We start from the raw sequence: 20,036 nt of genomic DNA, 5'->3' as shown, positions 1-20,036 counted from the left end.
TGGTCTCCCAGCACTTGGGGATGGCATCACAGGAAGAACTCATGTGGACAAACTAGATAATGGAAGCACAGGCAAAAACAAACAAAACAAAACCCTTAAAACAAAACAAAAAAACCCCCAACCAAACTAAAATAAAATTAACCACAATCGCCTTCATTTTACAGTAAGGTCTTAATAACAAGTTGAATCTCATGAAGAGTTCCTTCATACAGCTCACTGATTACCAGACAGAAAGAGAGACAATAAGAGCATCTTAGAAATGTGTTAGACTTATGAGATGCTGCTGCTGTTTATGACATGCAGTAGCACGTTTCCTTCATCACTGGCAACAGCTGGAAATGTTTATGTGAGCTTCTCCAGTTCTCAGTCAGGTGCCACCTCCTCCATAACTTCTTGCTTGTTTCTTTTGAGGTCAATTTGGGAAATCTTTCTCTCTGGTTACCAGACCAGCAGTTCTCTGAGGGCCTTTTGAGGGCTGGTATTTTTCTTTTGAGTGAGCACCTCATTGGTGGCTGAAGATCTTTAGGATGGGTGCTTCATACGAAAAACTTAATGTAGACAAATGACTGCCCCTTGCATGATTACAAGAGACCAGGCAAAGAGAGTCAATTGATTTTGAAGCTGTTTCCCCATGACAAACTTGTTCCATGAAATTATTTCTTATCCTAACTTCCTGTTAAGTCATGATTAACTTTGATGACATCATTCTATCTCACTGACCTCTGTTACACCAAGGAAACAATATGATTCTATTACAGTACTTCTGTTACTTCTGAGTGACCAGTCTACATCTCGGCTATTTAACACTGAATTCAATTAGTTTTCAAATTCATCTACACATATTGAAACATACTAGATGATTTATCCAAATACACCCATTTTGGATTCTTTCTTCATTATAAGGACTATATGGATCTTTTCCTATGCCATTCTTACCCTCACAACAAAGTTTCTATACCTCAGCTTTGACCGAAGCTAAAAGATATGCCCATTCTTTAATGTTTAAATCTTGAAGACCCTTTTCATCAGAGGCAGCTCTAGGCATTTTGCCGCCCCAAGCACGGCAGGCAGGCTGCCTTCGGCGGCTTGCCTGCTGCCCTCGCGGTGATTGGCAGAGCGCCCCCAGTGGCTTGCTGCCCCAAGCACGCGCTCGGCGTGCTAGTGCCTGGAGCCGCCCCTGCTTTTCATCCTCAAATCCAATGGAAAGAACAATGAATAGAATTTAATCTCAGCTACTCTACGGGCTGGTAAATGTATCCTCTACTTAAATTTTTGAGAATGCATGTCTCTCTGGGTGGGATTCTCAACAGCAGGGATGCTAAGTGAGGAAGGGTGTGGGGTGTCAGATATAGAAGAGGACTCTCCAGGTATAGAAGATATAGAATTAGGACTCTCCAGCCATTCCCCAGATGGTACTAAAGAAAATAACCCCTATGAACAGCAGATGGCTACTATTTGGATATTTTATTGGGAGCCAGTATAAGTCCCGTAAACAGTCATTACTCCTCTACTCTAGATCTTTATATTTGCAGCCTGATCCAAGCCCACTGGTGTCAATGGAAAGACTCCCACTGACTTTGGATCAGACCTCAGTCTCTAACTCAGAAAAGTAGTGTGCTCTGCAGATTTGCTGGCCTCAGGCACACAGCACTGACTGAGTGAAACTAGATGTCTTCTCCATAACCAAACCATCAAGACCATGCTCTTCAGGATCGCTGACCTAAGGCATGACTCATAACCGTATCACCCCCAAGCCATCCTTCCTCTCTGACCTGACAGGGATTCCCAGAGGACCCAACACTGGCATTTGTATCCCTTCCTCATTTTATTCCTGTGATTCTGTATCTAGGTCAAAACAAATACAGGCATGTATATAAGGAAGCATGGTGATATACTTTTATAACCTAGCTACCTCCACTCTAGACTGCTCTAACCAGGGGAAATCTCTGAGAAGACTGAATAGGAGATTAAAAAAACCCAGAAGACCAAGAATGTCTTGATTTACCCTTAAAATCCAGAGTTCAGTTGGGATGACAATGGAAACTTAATAAGCCTGTTTTACCAAATGAAGGGACTTAAAATTTCATATGCTTCCTAAGATTGGCTCCAGAAGACTTTGGTTTACACTAGCTCTTGATAGGACTGTACTAGCCATTCAGCAGTTTTCTTAGAAACTGCATCTAATCAACAAGTCTTTGACTATGAATTATGTTAAAATAAATACTCAAGCCAAGTGGTCTTTACCAAGGGTCTGATTCAAAATGCACTGAAGCTGATGGGAGACTTTCCATTGGCCATCATCAGGGCCTCAGTGGAAGGATCTATTTGCTGCCAGAGCAGAGATCACTGAAATGTATTTTCACCAGCTGACAATCAGTTCTTTGAGTTGAGGTTTAGCAGTTAGAATGAACCCTAGTCCTTTCTATGAAAGCTCCCCTATACTGTCAAGCAAAGCTGAGAGATAGAACAAAGAATTAACCCCCCCTAGAATTTAAGACTGATTAATATGGATATATACAGAAGGGGAGGAGCGCTCTAACTCTTCTAGGTTTTGATTCAGCAGTCAGAAAAAAACTGCGGCATGTACTAAACATTAAATATGTGCTTCATTCCATTCAGTGTGATTTAAGCACATGCTTAATTGCTCTGCTGGATAGGGATGGACATAAGCATGTGCTTACATGCTTTTCTGAACTGGGGACATAGTTTGGAGTTTCTCTCTTGCAGATTCTCATTGAGGGCAAAGCATCTCTCTCTGGGTATATAACAACACATAAGATTTATTTGTATGTATAAAGCGCTTATCCCAGGCATTAGGCATTTAATCTAATTATTAAAATTTAGTCCTGGATTTAAAAAAATAATTCTAAGGCCATAAGGAATAGCTGTAAAAACAAGAGACCTTCACCTGGGTCAGCAAGTTGCTGTCTAACCCATCTACTCATGTAGGACTGGCGCAAAGAAGAAAAGCCCACTGACAGGAACAATCACCGGCACCTGCAGGAACCCACAGTGCCATCCAGGTCAGAGAGATAGAATGAAATTCCCTGGGAATGGGAGTGATGCCATGGAGCTGGTCAAAAGCAAATTGGGGTCCAGAGGGGAAAAAAAGCACTGGTCATGCAGCATGAGAGCTGAGCTAAATAGTGGCTCAATACAAATGCGCTGTCTCTGTGCAGACAGGAGGCAGAGGCTGGGGAATGAAAGCTTTCTTCACACTGCAGCATGGTGATGGGCAATTGCTGGGAGCTTTTGTGTGTGTGTGACATCTCTACCAGCCCGTTGAGGTTGCATGGAGGCTTTGTCGGGCTCCCCACATGTCCCCTTATCCCATGCCCTAGCCTCCCCAAAACAAGAAAAAGGAAAAGAAGAAATACAGTGCATAGACCATCTCCACCGGAATCACACATACAATACTCAACAAACACAACAGAGAGGATAGAAAAGTGCCAAAGAGAACCAAGGCACAGCCGTGCTGTGCAAATTGAAGTCAGCCGTGAAGTGTGACGATGAAACATGGACCCGTGATGGTCCTGGGAGATGTATGGAGGGAGGGGGAGCTCCCCATGTTTCTGCCTGGAGTTGCGTGCATACAAGCAACTGGAAAGCTTAATTAAACAATCTGAGTAATTAAAATTAATAAAGATCTTTGCTGCTGAAGTTACTTTAAAAAGCTTATAGCAAGGTCAGCACCAGCTGACCAGGTCCTTCCCATGGGAAGAGGGATTATTAATGATGCCATATCTCTGCTTTGGTATGATTCCCCCACCAACTTAGCTGTTCTATGTAGGCAGTCTAAGCCCAGTAGAGAGGGGGGGGGCAAAGGGAAGGAGGAAGAAGTTAATGTTTTAAATGGCAGAGGGGAATAAGAAAATGTCATCACATATAAATGTAAAAAGTCTCAATTTCTCTCATCCTTGCCCATCCTCATGCCATTCTCTCTGCTACCCATTCAGTTGCTGCAAACAGATTCTTCCCATAAGAAAAAGAAGGGAAGTAAAAGCCCTTTCAGAAAAGGACAGTGAAACTCAGCCATCTGGTTCGAGACAACTGTTCTGAATTTAGACTCCAGTATAATTTTATGATCTAGCTTTAACCCTCACCAGTAACAACCCTTTATTAACTCTGACCATCTGCACAAATGTAAGTATATGGGCACCTCCCCAAGATTCACTAATGAACAGCATTTGAGTGTAGTAGCCAGTAGCAATCCGATAGCCCAGAACAAGATATTGCTAGTTAAACACAACACAGGTCTGCAGTGCACACGTCAGGTCTGTCATCTCTCTCCGTATTACACTCACTGGCAGGATGCAATCCCTCCTGACCTCTCCCTACTTCCCAGCTGGGTGGGTTTGATCAGAGAGGATTCTTCAGCTCCCTCTACAGTGAGTCCTTGTGACACTGATTAGTCCTTTTGGAGGTTCCCCGCTAGAGATTAGTACAGTACAGCATAGATGGACTGCATACTTACTAGAACAGGGGTATGCAACGTATGGCATGCGTGCCAAAGGTGGCCTGTGAGCTGATTTTCAGTGGCACTCACACTGCCTGGGTCCTGGCCACCGCTTCGGGGGGCTCTACATTTTAATTTAATTTTAAATGAAGCTTCTTAAACATTTTAAAAACCTTATTTACTTTACATACAATAGTTTAGTTATATATTATAGACTTATAGAAAGAGACCTTCTAAAAACGTTAAAATGTATTACTGGCACGCAAAACCTTAAACTAGAGTGAATAAATGAAGATTCAGCACACCACTTCTGAAAGGCTGCCAACCCCTGTACTAGGTGACTGAGGATATTGAGAGGCAGACTGCATTGTACTCATTTGGAGCATTCAAACAGCACCCCACCCCAAAAGTGAACTGGCAGAACCATCTGCCCTTCCAGAACTTCAGATCCCCTTTCCATCCCTTTCACCCCATTTGAAGTTGGGCCCTGAAAACAGACAGAATAGAACGTAGAACCAACCAGAACCTGTCGTCATTGCATTCTACTTGTCCAGTCACTGAACCCTACACTGCTGGGTTTCAAGCACTTGGGGGAATGGAGGGGATGGGATACACACACAAAGTGCTTCGATAAGTGCGGTGACTTTTCCGTGTGCATGTCTTTGCTGTGCTATGTGTGGATAGCCTCATTTGGGAGGGCACAGCGCACTATCCAATCACCACATGGAGGAAAAGTGGTTTGAGCTCTGGAGTCAAGGCTAAGGAGATGGGGTAGGGGCAGGAGGGTGAGAGTTCTGAAGTCAGTGTGTATGTGTTTGCACAGAGGTGGGAGCATGACCTCCTGAATCCATCCAGACCTCCCAGTGCTGGGATAGAGAAAGAAGACAAAGATGGCATCACAAAATGGCCTGACAACCCTCTTCCCACAGGCCCACCATCCAAGGCCCCGCCTTCCCTTGGGGAGGCTTTATATATGCAGACATGAGCAACAACCTGGGATAAACTCAATTTACAGATTTCAGTGAAGTAAACAGAAATAAATACTTTATAAATATAATCTCAAACTACCATAACTTAATCTATCTTCTTTTAAAACATCAATAAGTTAAGAAGTATCAGTACTTAAACTTATAACTTTCTCTTCACATGGAAGCAATTCTTCATGTCTAGTAATCTCTGATCTTTCAAACGCTCCTTCCTCCTTAAATTGAAGCCTTGCTTTAAAATAAAAAAACACAGCTCCTCCTTTTGAGAGTTACAGATCATGTGACACTAAGGTCACTCAATGAGGAGATGGGCAGAAGATCACATACGCACAAGAAATCATGACCAGGCTGTACCAGGCTTTTTCAGATACAACAGAAATTTTCCCAGTGAAGGTAAATCGAGATGGATCCATTTGTGGAACAGGCAGCTGGGGTGGTAGATGGCATGAAAGATTTGATGTTAAGATAGGGACTCTTGTATAGAACCAGCAATCTTGATCCTGCTGGCAGACAGATGAGGTGGAGAATGGTTTTAGGTTAGATTCTCATCTGGGCTGTTCTCCTTCTGGACAGCTTGGATCTGTTTTGGAAACCAGGAGACAAAAGGAGTCAAAGGACTAGAAAAGGAATGCAGAGAGAAAGAAAGGGAGGCAGACACTCTCCTTGTGAGAGACCCTGTCATGGAGGTAGAAAGGTGCCAGACAGACAGAAACTATGGGCTGAATTAACATCGGCCCAGAGCAGACAAGACCAGACCCATCCACAGCCCATCTAATCCATTTGTACCTGACAGGGGTCACCATCAGCATTAATCAAAGAGAGGGTGGGTAGGTATGTTTCTTTATACAATGACTACAGGGAACTTCTGTTTATTTATTTATCTTCTTTCTACTACTGAAATGATGATGATTTGTTCTAGGGATTAGGGATCAGATCCTCAACTGATATAAAACTGGGTTCAAAAAAGAACTGGATACGTTCACGGAGGATAGGTGCATCAATGGCTATTAGCCAGGATGGGCAGGGATGCAAAACCATGATCTGAAGTGTCCCTAGCCTCTGTTTGCCAGAAGCTGGGAATGGGTGACAGGGGATGGATCTCTTGATGATTGCCTGTTCTGTTCATTCCCTCTGGGGCACCTGGCATTGATGACTGTCAGAAGACAGGACACTGGGCTAGATGGACCTTTGGTCTGACCCAGTATGGCTGTTTTTATGTTCTTATAAATGGTGTCACTCCATTGACTTCAATAGAGTGATGCCTAGTTACACCAGCTGACGATCTATCCCTGAATTTCTGTGTTTATTTCAGTGTGTGTGTGTGTGTGTGGTGGGGGGAAACGACAGTGTCCTTATAACATTAAGGTGGCACAGTTGGAATCACAGTTAAAATGAACTCCTAAATGCTGCACAAAACAATGAGGCCACAAGAGAAGTGCTTGTACAACCTACCCCCATGGTGTACCCCAATCCAACTGGACTAAACCATCATCTTTAGGGTTCAGAATTGTGGAGAAACCATGCTGTTCTGGGATTTGGAGCAAAATTTTGTATTGTCAGTGGAGATAGAATAGAGCACCACCATGTTGCCTGCCCGTAATTTTAACCCCTTATGATGCAGTATCTGCATCTGCATAGAATCTGTGAAGCAGATTGGGCTACATAAAAGCAGCATTTGAATTTTATAAGCAATGGTGCTGAGAGCAAGGAAGACGATTTCAACATCCAGTTTGAAATACAAATGGAAGGGACCAAAAGTAGCACCATCTCTTTGATAGAAAAAAATTAAACCAAGACCCCTTCTCACAAGGCTACTGAGCTGAAGTGGATGGAGGGGAAGGAGTGTCTGGAAATTGCCTTGTTTTGCTCATTTGATGCTGCCAACCCCTTGCAATAATGTTACAACCACCAGACAGCAGGGCTTGCTCCCTGCAGCTCCACCTTCAAAAATACATGGAAGATGCTTGATAACTGGGTAGGAAAAGGCATCACAGTGCAGATTTGGGGAGCAAGAAACCAAGCTGGAGAATCAAAACCAAGCTTCTGCTATAGTAGCCTAGAGTGTTACTAACAGGTAACCACGCTGTCTCCTTATGGAAAGGTTTAAAATGTCCCCAGGTACCTTATGGATCCAGCTAACAGAGGGTTAAATGCATACAGCCAGTCGTGCATATCCTTGTCGCTGCTCGCCTGCAGCAGGATTCCACGATGCTCTGTGCATACTGCAAATGTGTTGGGGGTCTGAAACAGATCAATGCCATGAATGAGTCCACAGGGCTACCTGAGATGACACTGAGCAACATGCGGCACAGCTTGGAGCATTAAGGGACATAGAACAGGACCCAGTTGATGCCACGGAAGACACTATCACAGTAGGCTACGTTCCCTTGTATGTGAAATTCGTCTGCTTTTCTGAACAGTCACAGATCAGAGCTCTGTTGTGGCTTCTCTGCAGAGGGGAGAGTGGATTCTGACATCATGAGAACATTTCTCATTTTTAAAGGTGCAATTTCATCCTTTGGCACCCCGTGCTGACATGGAAACTAGGTGTGAGCTGTCGAGCAGCACAGGATCTCCCTAAAGCTGGCTCTGTGGGGAGTATTAGCACACCACTGTGCTCCTAGACTCTCTTTTCCCTTCACCACCATGTTGTGAACGTCGCTGTTCCTTCCACGTACCAGTTTCTGATCCCTATGGTCTTTCCCCATCCTCAGCTCACAGCCATCACTGTAGCCCCTCCCTTTTACTTTTAACATGCTTTCAGACATGTGCTGCCATTCTGGTTCCCTGCCCCCGCACTTGCAGCACAGCCTTGGACATGAGCTGTGCTTCCCCTGTTTTGCCCATGTCACGACCTCCAGCAATTACCTTGAGCATGGCCTGCTGGTCCTCACTGTACTCCACCTGAGCGGAGGAGAGGTTGAGGATGGCTCTCTCCACAGAATCCTTGTCTGAGTTGTAGATGTACACATAGGGGCGCCTCACCACCACATAGCGCTTCACCCAGCCATTGGTGTGAGGCTCGAGGAAGTGCAGGTAGCCTTTCTTTGAGACAATGGGACTGCAAAGGGCAAGACAGAGCAGCCTTATGCTTAGTGACTGCAGAAAACCACCCAGGCGAAAGGGGTAAAACCCCAAGGACTTGTCCCTACTCTTGCTGTTTTGCAGATTATCCCTCACCTCCTTCCTACAAATCCCGCCCCCTCTCCCGATGCAGACTGCCAGCCTTGAACCTCCTGCCCTGTGACCTTCTCGTCACTTAGCAGCAGCTACTATGAACACCTTCCATCTTCCTATGTCCCTAGCAAGGCTTCCAGCCATTTGAGAAGGGAGCTGTATGTGGCTGTACTGAGATTGGAACACCTGCCTACTCTAGCAGGGAAAGCTCCAGCCACAAGGGCATTCAGAGCACACTGATGCCTCCTGCTTCAAATAAACCAACTGCTCATACCTCACCCGGATCTCCTGAATATCAGGGACCAGTAAGCGCTGGCTCTCTTTCTCATCTTCAGGCCCATGTGTGGGAGACTTCTTCTGTTCTCCCTCCACTACAGGTTCTGGCTCAGGGCTTTCTGCCCTGGAAGAGAGATGTGGGGTTCTGGAATGGGAAGAAAGGTATTTAATCACAGTGATGCCTTCACAGTGACTTTTGCCAATAGCCATCTCTGATTTTCTTCTGAAAACTGACTAAATTGGTGTACATGAAAGTGACCTACTGATAGCAGTGGCTAGACCCAGGCATAGCTATATCCCTGTGGACATCCCCCCCTCCAAATCACTGCCCATGCTCGTCACTTCTGGCCTTCAAACCTCCCGTGATGCTGGCACTGTTCCTCTTTTGCACAGAGACTGATGGTTATGCCCAGTCTCATGGTGGGTTGGTGTCTGGACTAGCGATCAGGCTGACCCTGTCCGTGTTTGTTTGGGCCTCACAGTTTGCATTTCTCTTTCCTCAGTGGTCTGGCTGCATCTCTCTTACCTGACCTCAGTGGCATTATACCGTCCTTCTAGCAGTGATGGACAGGTGGAAGAGGGAGTCAGGGTGGTGACACCAAGAGCTGGCATGGAGGGGTCTCTCTGCAGGGTCACAGACATTTCTGAAAGCTGCAGGAGGAAAGGAATCATTTCGTGGAGTCACAATCTAATCTGAGCTATAGGACATGGGCCTGAAGGGCAAAGGCCAAAGTTCAGTCTGGTGAACTGAAGACAATGGAGTTTCACCTGCTTATTCCTGGTATGAATTTGGCCCTAGCTGGGTAACGAGTGCTCTCCCGTGCTGCAGAGACAATTCCCGTTCCATATTTGCATGGTTACTAGGGTCTTTTAAAGGTCACAGTGAACAGATGGGGGACAGCTTCTCAAAGTCAGTGTGACCCCTAGAGGAGAAGGGAGCTAGGCCGATAAAACACAGTTGAGGGTGCTATATTTTATAGCTCTTGCCCTTTGGTTAGAGATGATATTTGATATACTAATGCCCTTGATTTCCGCCCCCCACCCCACCCCAGTTTACCAGCTAGGGAAAGTTGTACAGCCCTGCTAGCAGAGGCAGACTCCAGGGACAGGGCAGGTCACCAGACCTTCCTTCTCCCCGCATAGATAATCTTCAGGGCAGGTCATCTGCTCTTTCCCATACCTTGCCTACATCTCCCTCCCTCTTCCTTTCCCTTCCACTCCTGGGTGCTCCCAATGGAAAAGACATCAGGGACTGGCAGAGTCAGACCCACTGGGCCCTGCCCTCCTGTGCTCTGCCCTCCTGTGCTCTGCTCTGGAGAAGTAAGCGGGAGGCAAAGTGGGAAGCTTTGTCACAGTGCTGACACTGGCCTCCTTCTGGAGCTGGCCCTCTAGTCCTGAGGTCCCAGAGCACCGGTGTTTCTAGGCTGGTAGCTGGGGGCTGGGTTTTTGGAAGCCGCTAGATTCACAAGACTGATCCCGCTCCTTCTCAGTCTCATAAGGGAGGAACTGCAGTTAGGCCAGGAGACAGATATTAGGAGAGGCAACTTCTGTTCCCCTCCTTCTTTGCTCAGCCAAAGCAGAGAGAGACGTGGAGGTGGGAATCTCGTGGAATGCAGCATCATGCACCTCTCTAGTAACGATGACTGTGGCACGCCATCGACGTTAGCACACAGAGCCTGCTTGAAGTGGAGTGAAATGGCACCTTGAGGCCTTGTTCACATACCAGAGGGAATCTCCTGCTAAGACAGGGGTTCTCAAACTGGGGGTCGGGACCCCTCAGGAAGTCATAAGGTTATTACATGGGGCGGGGTCACGAGCTGTCAACCTCCACCCCAAACCCCACTTTGTCTCTAGCAGTTATAATGGTGTTAAATATATTAAAAAATGTTTTTAATTTATAAGGGGAGGTTGGACTCAGAGGCTTGTTATGTGAAGGGGTCAGCAGTAAAAAAATTTGAGAGCCACTGTGCTAAGATTCCTGATGCAGGCCAGGCCAGGAGTTCACTATCAGCAGGTGTCACTGCCTGAGCAGAACCAGCACTTCCATACTGCTTATCACATCATTGTCAGAGGCAGGGAGTGCTAATGGGGCTCGGAAGTTGGTCCTACCTTGCTCTCGCTGGCGCTGATGCAGACATGGCTGTGACTGTACTCTCTGTTAAATGTATGTGTGAGGAGACGCAAGCACTGCAGGGGAAACAAAAGACAACATCCAAATGGCAAGCAAGACCTCTCCCCATGAACACATAAACATCTTCCAGTCCCGCCAGTGACTCTCCCCATCTGCCTTTCTCTGCCAGTTGTGAAACGCGCGGCTCTGTCTCAGCTTCCTCAGGATAAATATTTCAAAGGCAACATTCTGCTGATCAGGAGGATCAACATTCTGCTCATCAGCTGTGAGCACCAAATCCATCTAATAGATTCCCCTGCTTGCCTCAGACCTTCCATGAATTCTCCTTCCACATCTCCTGTCCACTGCCTCCTCCCCTAATCACTACCCCTGCTGAAACCCTCTTCCATGCTGTCACCTCCTTGCACCTTGATGAGGGCCACTCCCTTCTCTGTGGCCTCCCAGGCTTCACTCCAGCCTATGTAGGATGCTGCTGCCTATTTGCTCCCCAGCGTCTAACCTTCTAGAGGGGCTGGCTTGCTGCAATACAATACCTTGACGGCAAGCTCTTTCTGCCTCTCGCTGGGGGTCTCCAAGGGCGAGCTCCTGCCCTCTAAGGCACCATCTGCTGAGAGTGGAGAGGAGACACAGGAAGTGCTATGGGAGTCAGAATCCTCACTGGAACATGGGGACAGGGACTCCAGGCCTGATCGTTGGGTCGTCTCCAGTTTCTCACGTAGGAGCAGGTAATGTCTCGTCTTCTCAACCTGGAGAAAGACATTCACTTTCAAGTTCAAGTGTCTGGCATTTAACTTCACTTGCATTATTCCCTTCCCACTGCACTGCCTTGTTCAAACACACGGTGATGAGTACCTTGGAGAGAACGAATGTCACAGATCCTACATGGGCTACTATAGGAACACTTTAAGAAGACATTATACCACAACTATCATAAACTCAATAAAATGCCTACTAGTGGCCTACCAAAAAAACTCAGTTACCTAGCTTTTGTAACTGTTGTTCTTTGAGACGTGTTACTCCTGTCCGTTCCATGCTAGGACTGTGTGCGCTCACGTGCATGGCTACCAAAGATTTTTCTTAGTGGTATCCATAGGGCCGACTCTGGCGTCTTCTCAGTTCCTTCTTGCCATTGACTCTGACAGTGGGTAGGAGGGCAGGTCATGGAATGGACATGAGCAACACATCTCAAAGAATAACAGTTACAAAAGGTAGGTGACTGTAGCGGGGTGATAACCCACTCCAGCCTGGAAGAGGTTAGAAAAGCCTTGCAGAGGGCTGGGGCTGGGCAAGGTAAAACCGTGGCTGACTGGAGGAAGTGGTTGCAGCTGGGGCCATGCCCCAAACTGAGCAACAGGGCCTTATAAGAAGGCCAGGGAAGCCAGGAGCAAGCAGTCTCCCTCTGCCTGTGGAGGGAGAAGGGCCTGGCTGCAGTGAGCTAAAGACAGAGTACCCGAGTGAAGCAGGGCTGGGGACAGGCTGAGGAGCTGGGGAGCTCTAGCCTGGAAAGCCTCAGGCTGCAGCCTAGCAGATGGCCTAGGGGTTGCAGAGGACAGCCCAGGGGTAGGCCAAGGCAGCAGGTCCAAACCCTCCTTGCCAGTGATGAGTAGGCTGATACTGCAGTGTCTGCTTCAGGGTGTGGGGCTAGATGATGCCTGGCAGTAGCCATACACTGAGGTGAGGTGGGGACAGAGGGTGGGGGTTTCCCAAGGAGGGGAGACCCTGAGAAAGAGGGGTTACTGCCAGGGGGCAGCACCCCAGGTAAAAGAGGCACCGGGGTCCAGGGAGGGACACGGGGGCCAGAAGACAGGTGGATCACTGGCCTGCAGAGGGCACTCCTGTCTAGCAGTGAGCTAATTCCCAGAAGTCACCAGCAGGAGGCTCCGCAGGGGTGAGTCCGCACATCTACAGTGACCATTTTTACTACTTCGTCTGCTTGCTCATGTTGATTCCATGTTAGGTGACTCATAAACAATATCCCTGGAGGTTGGCTCAGCATTCATGGTTGTGCTGCTTGCAACACTGCTCTGCTGAAGCTGGCACCATCCCAAGCCATGATGGTGTAGCGGGACACAAAGTGAAGACCAGATGGTGGCTCTACACATATCCTGGATCAGTACCTGCATGAGGAAGGCCGCTGATGAAGCTTGCACTCTGGTGGAATGGGCAGTCACAATGGCTGGAGGAGACACCCCTGCTTGCTCATAGCAGAATCTGATGCAAGAGGTTATCCACAAGAAGATTCTCTGAGTGGACACGGGCAGACCTTTCATCCTGTCCGCCACTGTGATCAAGAGCTGCATTGACTCAGTGAAAAGTTTGGTCCTCTTGATGTAGAAGGCTAAGGCCTGCCTAACTTCCAAAAAGTTTAACTGACACTTCTTGTTCGTCTTGTGAGGCTTCAGAAAGAAAACCAGTAGAAAGATGTCCTGATTATTGCGGAACTGTGACACCACCTTAGGTAAGAAGGCTGGGTGGGGATGCAGTTGGACCTTTTCCTTGTAGAACACTGTATAAGGGGGTTCAGATATCAACGCTCTAATCTTGGAGGCCCTGAGAGCCAAAATGATAGCCACTAGAAAGGAGACCTTCTATGAGAGGAGGAGCAGAGAACACGAAGCCAGAGGCTCGAAAGGCGGGCCCATGAGCCTCGCTAGCGCCAGGTTTAGGTCCCAAGGAGGGAGTGGATCATGAACCTGCAGGTATAGCCTCTCCAGACCTTTCAGGAACCTGACTGTCATGTTATAAGCAAAGACTGATCTGCCCTGGACCGGAGGGTGAAAGGCTGATATGACTGACAAGTGAGCCTTGGTGCTTGAGATGGAGCAGGTAGTCCAAGGTGGATTATAGTGATGACCAGGAGGGAGAGAGACATGAGCCCATGGTCCAATAGGTGAAGCACTTCCACTTGGCCAGATAAGTTTCCCTGATGGAGGGCTTCCTCCTACCCAACAGGATATGCTGGACTTGGTCCAAGCAGGCCTCTTCCTCTGCATTCAGCCATGCAGAAGCCACGCCATCAGATGCAGTGATGCTAGGTTCAGATGGAACAGACGGCCTCAGTTCTGTGAAAGCAAGTCCAGTTGAAGCATGAGCTCTAGTGGGGTTGCCACCAAGAGGTCCAAAAGTATGCCAAACCAGTGCTGGCGAGGCCATGCTGGTGCTACCAGGATGCCTTTCGCTTTGTCCCTCTTGACCTTCAGTAGGACCTTGTGAAGCAGGGGTATTGGTGGGAAGGTGTACAGCAGTATTCCCATCCAAATGAGCAGGAAAGCGTTGGACAGGGAGCCTCTGGCTAGCCCGCAAAATAAGCACAACTACTGACACTTCCTGTTATGACTGAACGCGAACTGGTCCACCTGGGGAGTCCCCCACTTTCGGAAGATCATGCTGATGATCTCTGGGTGGAGTGACCACTTGTGGAGAGAGGAGAAGGACCTGCTGAGGAAATCCACCCATGCATTTCAGGTGCTCAGGACGGTCAAAGCATAGGCATTGACTCCATGGGAGCTCTGGGGCTGGAGCACCCACAGGGAAAAATTAGTGGGTGCACTGCACCCACCGGCAGCCAAGCTCTCCACTCCTTGCCTCCTTCCCCTCCCCCTCCCCAGTGTGCCGCATCCTCGCTCCTCCCTCTTCCTCCCAGTGCTTCCTGCCCCACAGCCGCCTAACAGCTGTTTAGCAGCACTTAGGACTTTCCGGGAGGGAGGGAAGGGGAGGAGCGCGGACATGGTGTGCTCAGCAGAGGGGGTGGAGAAGGGGCAGTGACTTGAGGGAAGAGGGTGGAATGGCGGTGGGGCGATGGTGCTGCAGGGGCGGGAAGAGGTGGGGCGGGGCGGGAGTTAAGCACCCACCAGGCAGAGGGGAAGTTGATGCCTATGGTGCAAAGCCTCTAGATGAATGGCATGATGCTCACAGAAGTCTCACAGGTAAAGAATCTCTTGACACAGGGCAGATGACTGAGCTCTGTCTTGTGTGTTGATGTAAAACATTACAGCTGTATTGTCCATTAAGATCTGTACCACTCTTCCCCTTAGATGAATACCTGGTAAACCAGGCGTATCACCTTTAGTTCCCTGACATTTATGTGGCGGGAACAATCCTCCTGAGACCAGAGGCCTTGGCCATCCCAGATCTGATTTGTTGGAGACCAACATTACCGATGGGAGCGGAACTACGAAAGGGACCCCATCCAAAACAGCTCCGTCCACCAAGACAGAGATGACAGGACATTTGACCACTAAGTCCAAATTGTGTCTGTTGGGAGAGAAGACCGACGCCAGCCATGTCTGGAGAGATCTGAGCTGTAGCTGCGTGTCAAGCCACATAGGTATAGACTGCCATGTGACCTAGCAGCTTGAGGCATACCTGGTTAGTCGTGAGTGGGTGGACTCTGACATGTTAGATGAGATCCAACATAACTCAAAACTGGGACGCCGGCAGATAGGTTCTGGCATGGGTGGCATGGGTGTCTGGCATGGGCATGCTCCTATAAACTCTATTCTTAGAATGGGAGTCTGAGTCGATTTTTGTTCGTTGATAAGCAGGCCTAGATCCTGACATGTGGCTTGCACGAAAGAAAGGCCACACTGCACCTGGTCCTGTGACCCGCCTCTGACAAACCAGTCATTGAGGTATGGGTATATCTGAATGCCTCAGTGCCTGAGGTAAGTGGCCACCACCACCATGCACTTCCTGTATCAAGACGGAAGGCGCTGCAGTCTGCTCTCCCAATTAGGCTCTGGATGACAGCCAGGAGTACAGTCCTGGCATCACAGGGAGCCCTCATGGGTTCCAGTTTGGCCAATGTAGTGGCCATTGACCTTGCAGCCAGACACTCGCTGCAGGGTCGGTACCGCATGGGCCAAATGGTGCCTTTGGGACTGGGAAACAAAATCCCCTTCTAATTCTGGAGGTCTTCTCTCTTGGGGACCACGGTGGCACTAACAGTGCTTCTCACTGCTGTCTATGGTGCAGGGCTGAGCAGTACTGAGGGGAAGGTGACAGGAGGCAGGGATACAAAGATCGGTGTCGCATAGGAGACTGGTGTCGAGTTGGTGATGAGACACATAGAGAAGGAAATCGAGGCATCGGAGATCAGGAACAGGGCATCAGTGAGCGGCAGTGCAATGATGGTGACCAATGCTGAGAGGAGGGCAGCCAGTACCTGGGAGATTGGGACCGACGCCGTGAGGTTGGTGATCTGTGTCTCAGAGCTGGGGATCGGGAACATGGGGCTGGGGACCAGGGACATGGGGTCAGAGACCACAGACGCAGTGCTGGAGACAAGAGACTTGGAGTTGTGGATTGGTGTCAGGACTGTGGCGAATGGTGATGACCAAGCAACCACTGGGGCAATCCCAGGGAAGGCTTTCCTTTGGGATGGGGAGGTCTTCACTGGCTCCACCGATGGAGGGAAGTTCCATGGCGTATGCGGTACCAGTAGGGCCATCAGGTCCCTGGCCACTTGAAAGACTTCTAGCACTGAGGGCACCATAAGGTATATGGGACCCCTGCTGCTGCCTGGAGTCAGAGGCAGTTCTGTACTGGGCTCGGAGCCCTGGGCAGAGAGGCTGCACCTTTCAGTCCTGACAAAGGCAGATGGGCCAACATGGGTCCTTTGCCTGCCGCCTTTCCTGTCCTTCTTCGAGACCAGGGAGCGCCCATGTTCAGCACACTGCTTCCTGTGGTGCTTCTATGGCAACAGCAATGGTGAACAGTACTGAGCTGAAGCCAGTGCCAGTGGGGCGCTCTGGACCAAGGCTGAAGTACTAGGCACTGAATCGGAGCAGGGGGGTTCCAAGGCTGGTCTAAGTGCTGCCTCCCTCAGAAGGGCTTGGAGACGAATCTCTCTGTCTTTTTGAATAACAAGGAGTCAGGTGGCACCTTAAAGACTAACAGATTTATTTGGGCATAAGCTTTTGTGGGTAAAAAACCCACTTCTTCAGATGCATTGAAAGCTTATGCTCAAATAAATCTGTTAGTCTTTAAGGTGCCACCAGACTCCTCATTGTTTTTGTGGTTACAGACTAACATGGCTACTTCTCTGATGCTTGACATCATGCAAGGCTCTCTTTTTGAGTGCATGCTGTAGAACAGGCCTACACAACATGGGGCCCGCGGAGCCTCACTGTGTGGCCCGCGAGGGGATTTTAAATCCCCCGCACATGGCGCTCTGTGGGTAGCCCAGAGCCCTTTAAATCCCAGCCACGGCCAGGAATCAAACGGCTATGGGCTGCTGGCAGAGTTTCCCAGTTGCGGCTGTGATTTAAAGGGCTCAGGGCTCCACACACTGTGGGCACCCCAGAGCCCTTTGAATCCCGGCTGCAGCTCTGGCAGCGGGGCCAGCTGGGATTTAAAGGGCTCAGGGTTCCCCGGGGCTGCTGGCAGCCCAACGCCCTTTGAATCCCTGCCCGCGGCCGCTGATTGCCTCCTCCCCCGGACCCCTGCCCCAACTGCCCCCCAGGACACCAATTATCTAAAGGCACCGTTGTCTTGTCCCGATAACCTTTCCCGGGAACGCTGCTTTCCTCATGCCCGCGGACCTCACCCTAAAATCGATGCCCTTGTACCCATTTGTGCCCACTCCCTAACTGCCCAGACTCAGCACTATCTAAGCTCCTTTCCCTGTCAACTGCCCTCCTGAGACCCTAAGCTTCCGGAGCCAACACTATACCTGATAAATCCTGGACATCCATGCTATAACTGTGCTGTCCCTGATGCGCCCGAACCTGCCGACCCATCCAACCCCGAATCCCTGTCCCTTGGATGCTCTGGACCGACTATCCTTCCCAGCCCTATTACCGGCACTCAGACACGTGCATGTCTGTAAGCTCCCGACGGTTGCTGCATTTCCCCGAGAGAGCCCAAGCTTTCCTGTGCCCCTCTCTCACCAGCACCTGCCTTCCAGATTTGAACAAAATTCAGGAGTGCTCAAAGCTCAGTTTTTGCGCGTTACTTATTTCAAACAAACATACTATCTGTAATGCTGAGATAAAAGTAGAATAAAATTGAGCAAGAAATGCTTATTAGGACTGAATGGCTATTTCAACCAGCCATGTGTTTTGTTTGTTGCTAAGGAAGACAGTAGTGCATTGACAAATCCCATAGAAAAAAGCGTGGAACAAGATTCATCAAGGCAACTCAATTTTTCTCATTTATGGAGGACAGTCGTATAGATATGCACAAGAATTCAATACATTCAGCTAAAATTGTTCCACTTTACTGCAGCTCCGTACATATGGAAGAGTCGTTGTGTTTGTGCATCATCCAAAATTCCTGCTGATACCGCCTGAAAGTTTCCTATAGGACCAGGGCTGGCGCAGATGATTGTGTGGGGGGCACTGGTGGGGGAGCCAGGGATGGGCCACAGCGGGTGGGAAGGGCACTGGGTGGGGAAAAAAGGGAAGCCACGTGGGTGGCCGGGGGTTTGTGTGGTGGGAGAGCCATGACTGGGGCATCAGGGAGGTACATGGGAGCCGGGGAGGGGGGGGGCGCTAAATTTTTTTTTGCTTGGAGCACAAAAACCTAAGAGCGGCAATGCAGGCTCCCCAGCGCGGAGCGCCCAAGGCCTTTAATTTGACCCTGAGGGCTCCCAGCCACCTCTTCAGCTGGGAGCCCCTGGTTGATTTAAAATAAAGTATCACCTCCCCACCCCCAACCTTCCTTTTTGGCCCACAGCTGTTTTGGTGGGGCGGCGCTGGGGAAGGAGGGTTTGTTTCCGCAGCGCTGGGCGGTCCTGGGGCGGGGTGTTTCTGCGGGGCCGGGAGGTTTCGGCCCTCAGCTGTTTTCTTTGGAGTAATGTGGCCCTCGCAGCTTTACGAGTTGTGCAGGCCTGCTGTAGAACCCTTACAAATTTTGCACTTCTCTTTAACATGTGATTCCTCCAGACACTTCAGACAGCTTGTGTGGGGGTCAGTGAACGGCATGAGGCTTGTGGCAAACAGAACATGGTTTGAATCCTGGGGACCGGGGCATGCCTAAGGGGACTAATGACTATTCTAACTTAACTAACTCTACTTAAGGTAATTATACAAAACTATATATAAAAACTGTGAAAGGTAAATCACTAAGAGCACTTGCGAATCACAAAGGGAGAAAGTTGCTCCAGCAATCATCATGGGTGGTAAGAAGGGACTGAGATGGCACAGTGCAAGTGGTGCCTCATATACCAGCGCATGAGCGCAGGGCTCTGGGGGGCACCAGAGCCAACCCTACGGATACCACTAAGGAAAAAATCTCTGGCAGTCGTGTACCTGAAATTGACATGAACCATAGAAGATTAGGGTTGGAAGAGATCTCAGGAGGTCATCTAGTCCAACCCTCTACTCAAAGCAGGACGAACACCAAGTAAATTATCCCAGCTAGGGTTTTGTCAAGCCAGGCCTTAAAACCTGTAAGGATGGAGATTCCACCACTTCCCTAGTGAACTAGTGAAATAGTTTTTCCTAATATCCAACCTAGACCTCCCCCACTGCAACTTGAGACCATTGCTTCTTGTTCTGTCATCTGCCACCACTGAGAACAACCTAGCTCCATCACCTTTGGAACCCCCCTTCGGGTAGTTGAAGGCTGCTATCAAATCCCCCCTCACTCTTCTCTTCTGCAGACTAAATAAGCCCAATTCCCCCAGCCTCTCCTCGTAAGTCATGTGTCTCAGCACCCTAATCATTTTCATTGCCCTCTGCTGGACTCTCTCCAATTTGTCCAAATCCGTTCTATAGTGGGGGCCCCAAAACTGGATGCAATACTCCACATGTGGCCTCACAGGTGCCCAACAGAGGGGAATAACCACTTCCCTTGATCTGCTGGCAATGCTCCTACTAATGTATCCCAGTATGCCATTAGCCTTCTTGGCAACAAGGGCACACTGTTGACTTATATCCAGTTTCTTCTCCACTGTAATCCCCAGGTCCTTTTCTGCAGAACTGCCACTTAGCCAGTCGGTCCCCAGCCTGTAGCAGTGCATGGGATTCTTCTGTCCTAAGTGCAGGACTCTGCACTTGTCCTTGTT

The 20,036-nt window shown here is 48.9% G+C and overlaps 1 protein-coding gene across 12 annotated transcripts in view; it reads right to left on the bottom strand.

Moving 5' to 3' along the window:
- The window catches only part of KIF1A (kinesin family member 1A), a 522,969-nt gene that overhangs the window by 320,110 nt on the left and 182,823 nt on the right, over window positions 1-20,036 (bottom strand). For all 12 annotated transcript variants that reach the window (XM_075068655.1, XM_075068656.1, XM_075068664.1 and 9 more), the window contains 7 exons: window positions 11,560-11,772; window positions 11,005-11,082; window positions 9,422-9,546; window positions 8,894-9,040; window positions 8,311-8,503; window positions 7,565-7,683; window positions 757-6,022 (listed from right to left, as the gene is read on the bottom strand). In XM_075068655.1, coding sequence (XP_074924756.1) covers window positions 5,980-6,022; window positions 7,565-7,683; window positions 8,311-8,503; window positions 8,894-9,040; window positions 9,422-9,546; window positions 11,005-11,082; window positions 11,560-11,772 — 918 coding nt within the window. In that variant the 3' untranslated portion in view covers window positions 757-5,979. The remainder of the gene's footprint in view (window positions 1-756; window positions 6,023-7,564; window positions 7,684-8,310; window positions 8,504-8,893; window positions 9,041-9,421; window positions 9,547-11,004; window positions 11,083-11,559; window positions 11,773-20,036) is intronic.

Source organism: Chelonoidis abingdonii, chromosome 8 (assembly GCF_003597395.2).
Source record: "Chelonoidis abingdonii isolate Lonesome George chromosome 8, CheloAbing_2.0, whole genome shotgun sequence".
In the NCBI taxonomy this organism is placed as follows: domain Eukaryota; kingdom Metazoa; phylum Chordata; order Testudines; family Testudinidae; genus Chelonoidis; species Chelonoidis abingdonii.
Note: the sequence above shows the minus strand (reverse complement) of the source record. Positions and strands in the feature narration are given on the sequence as shown.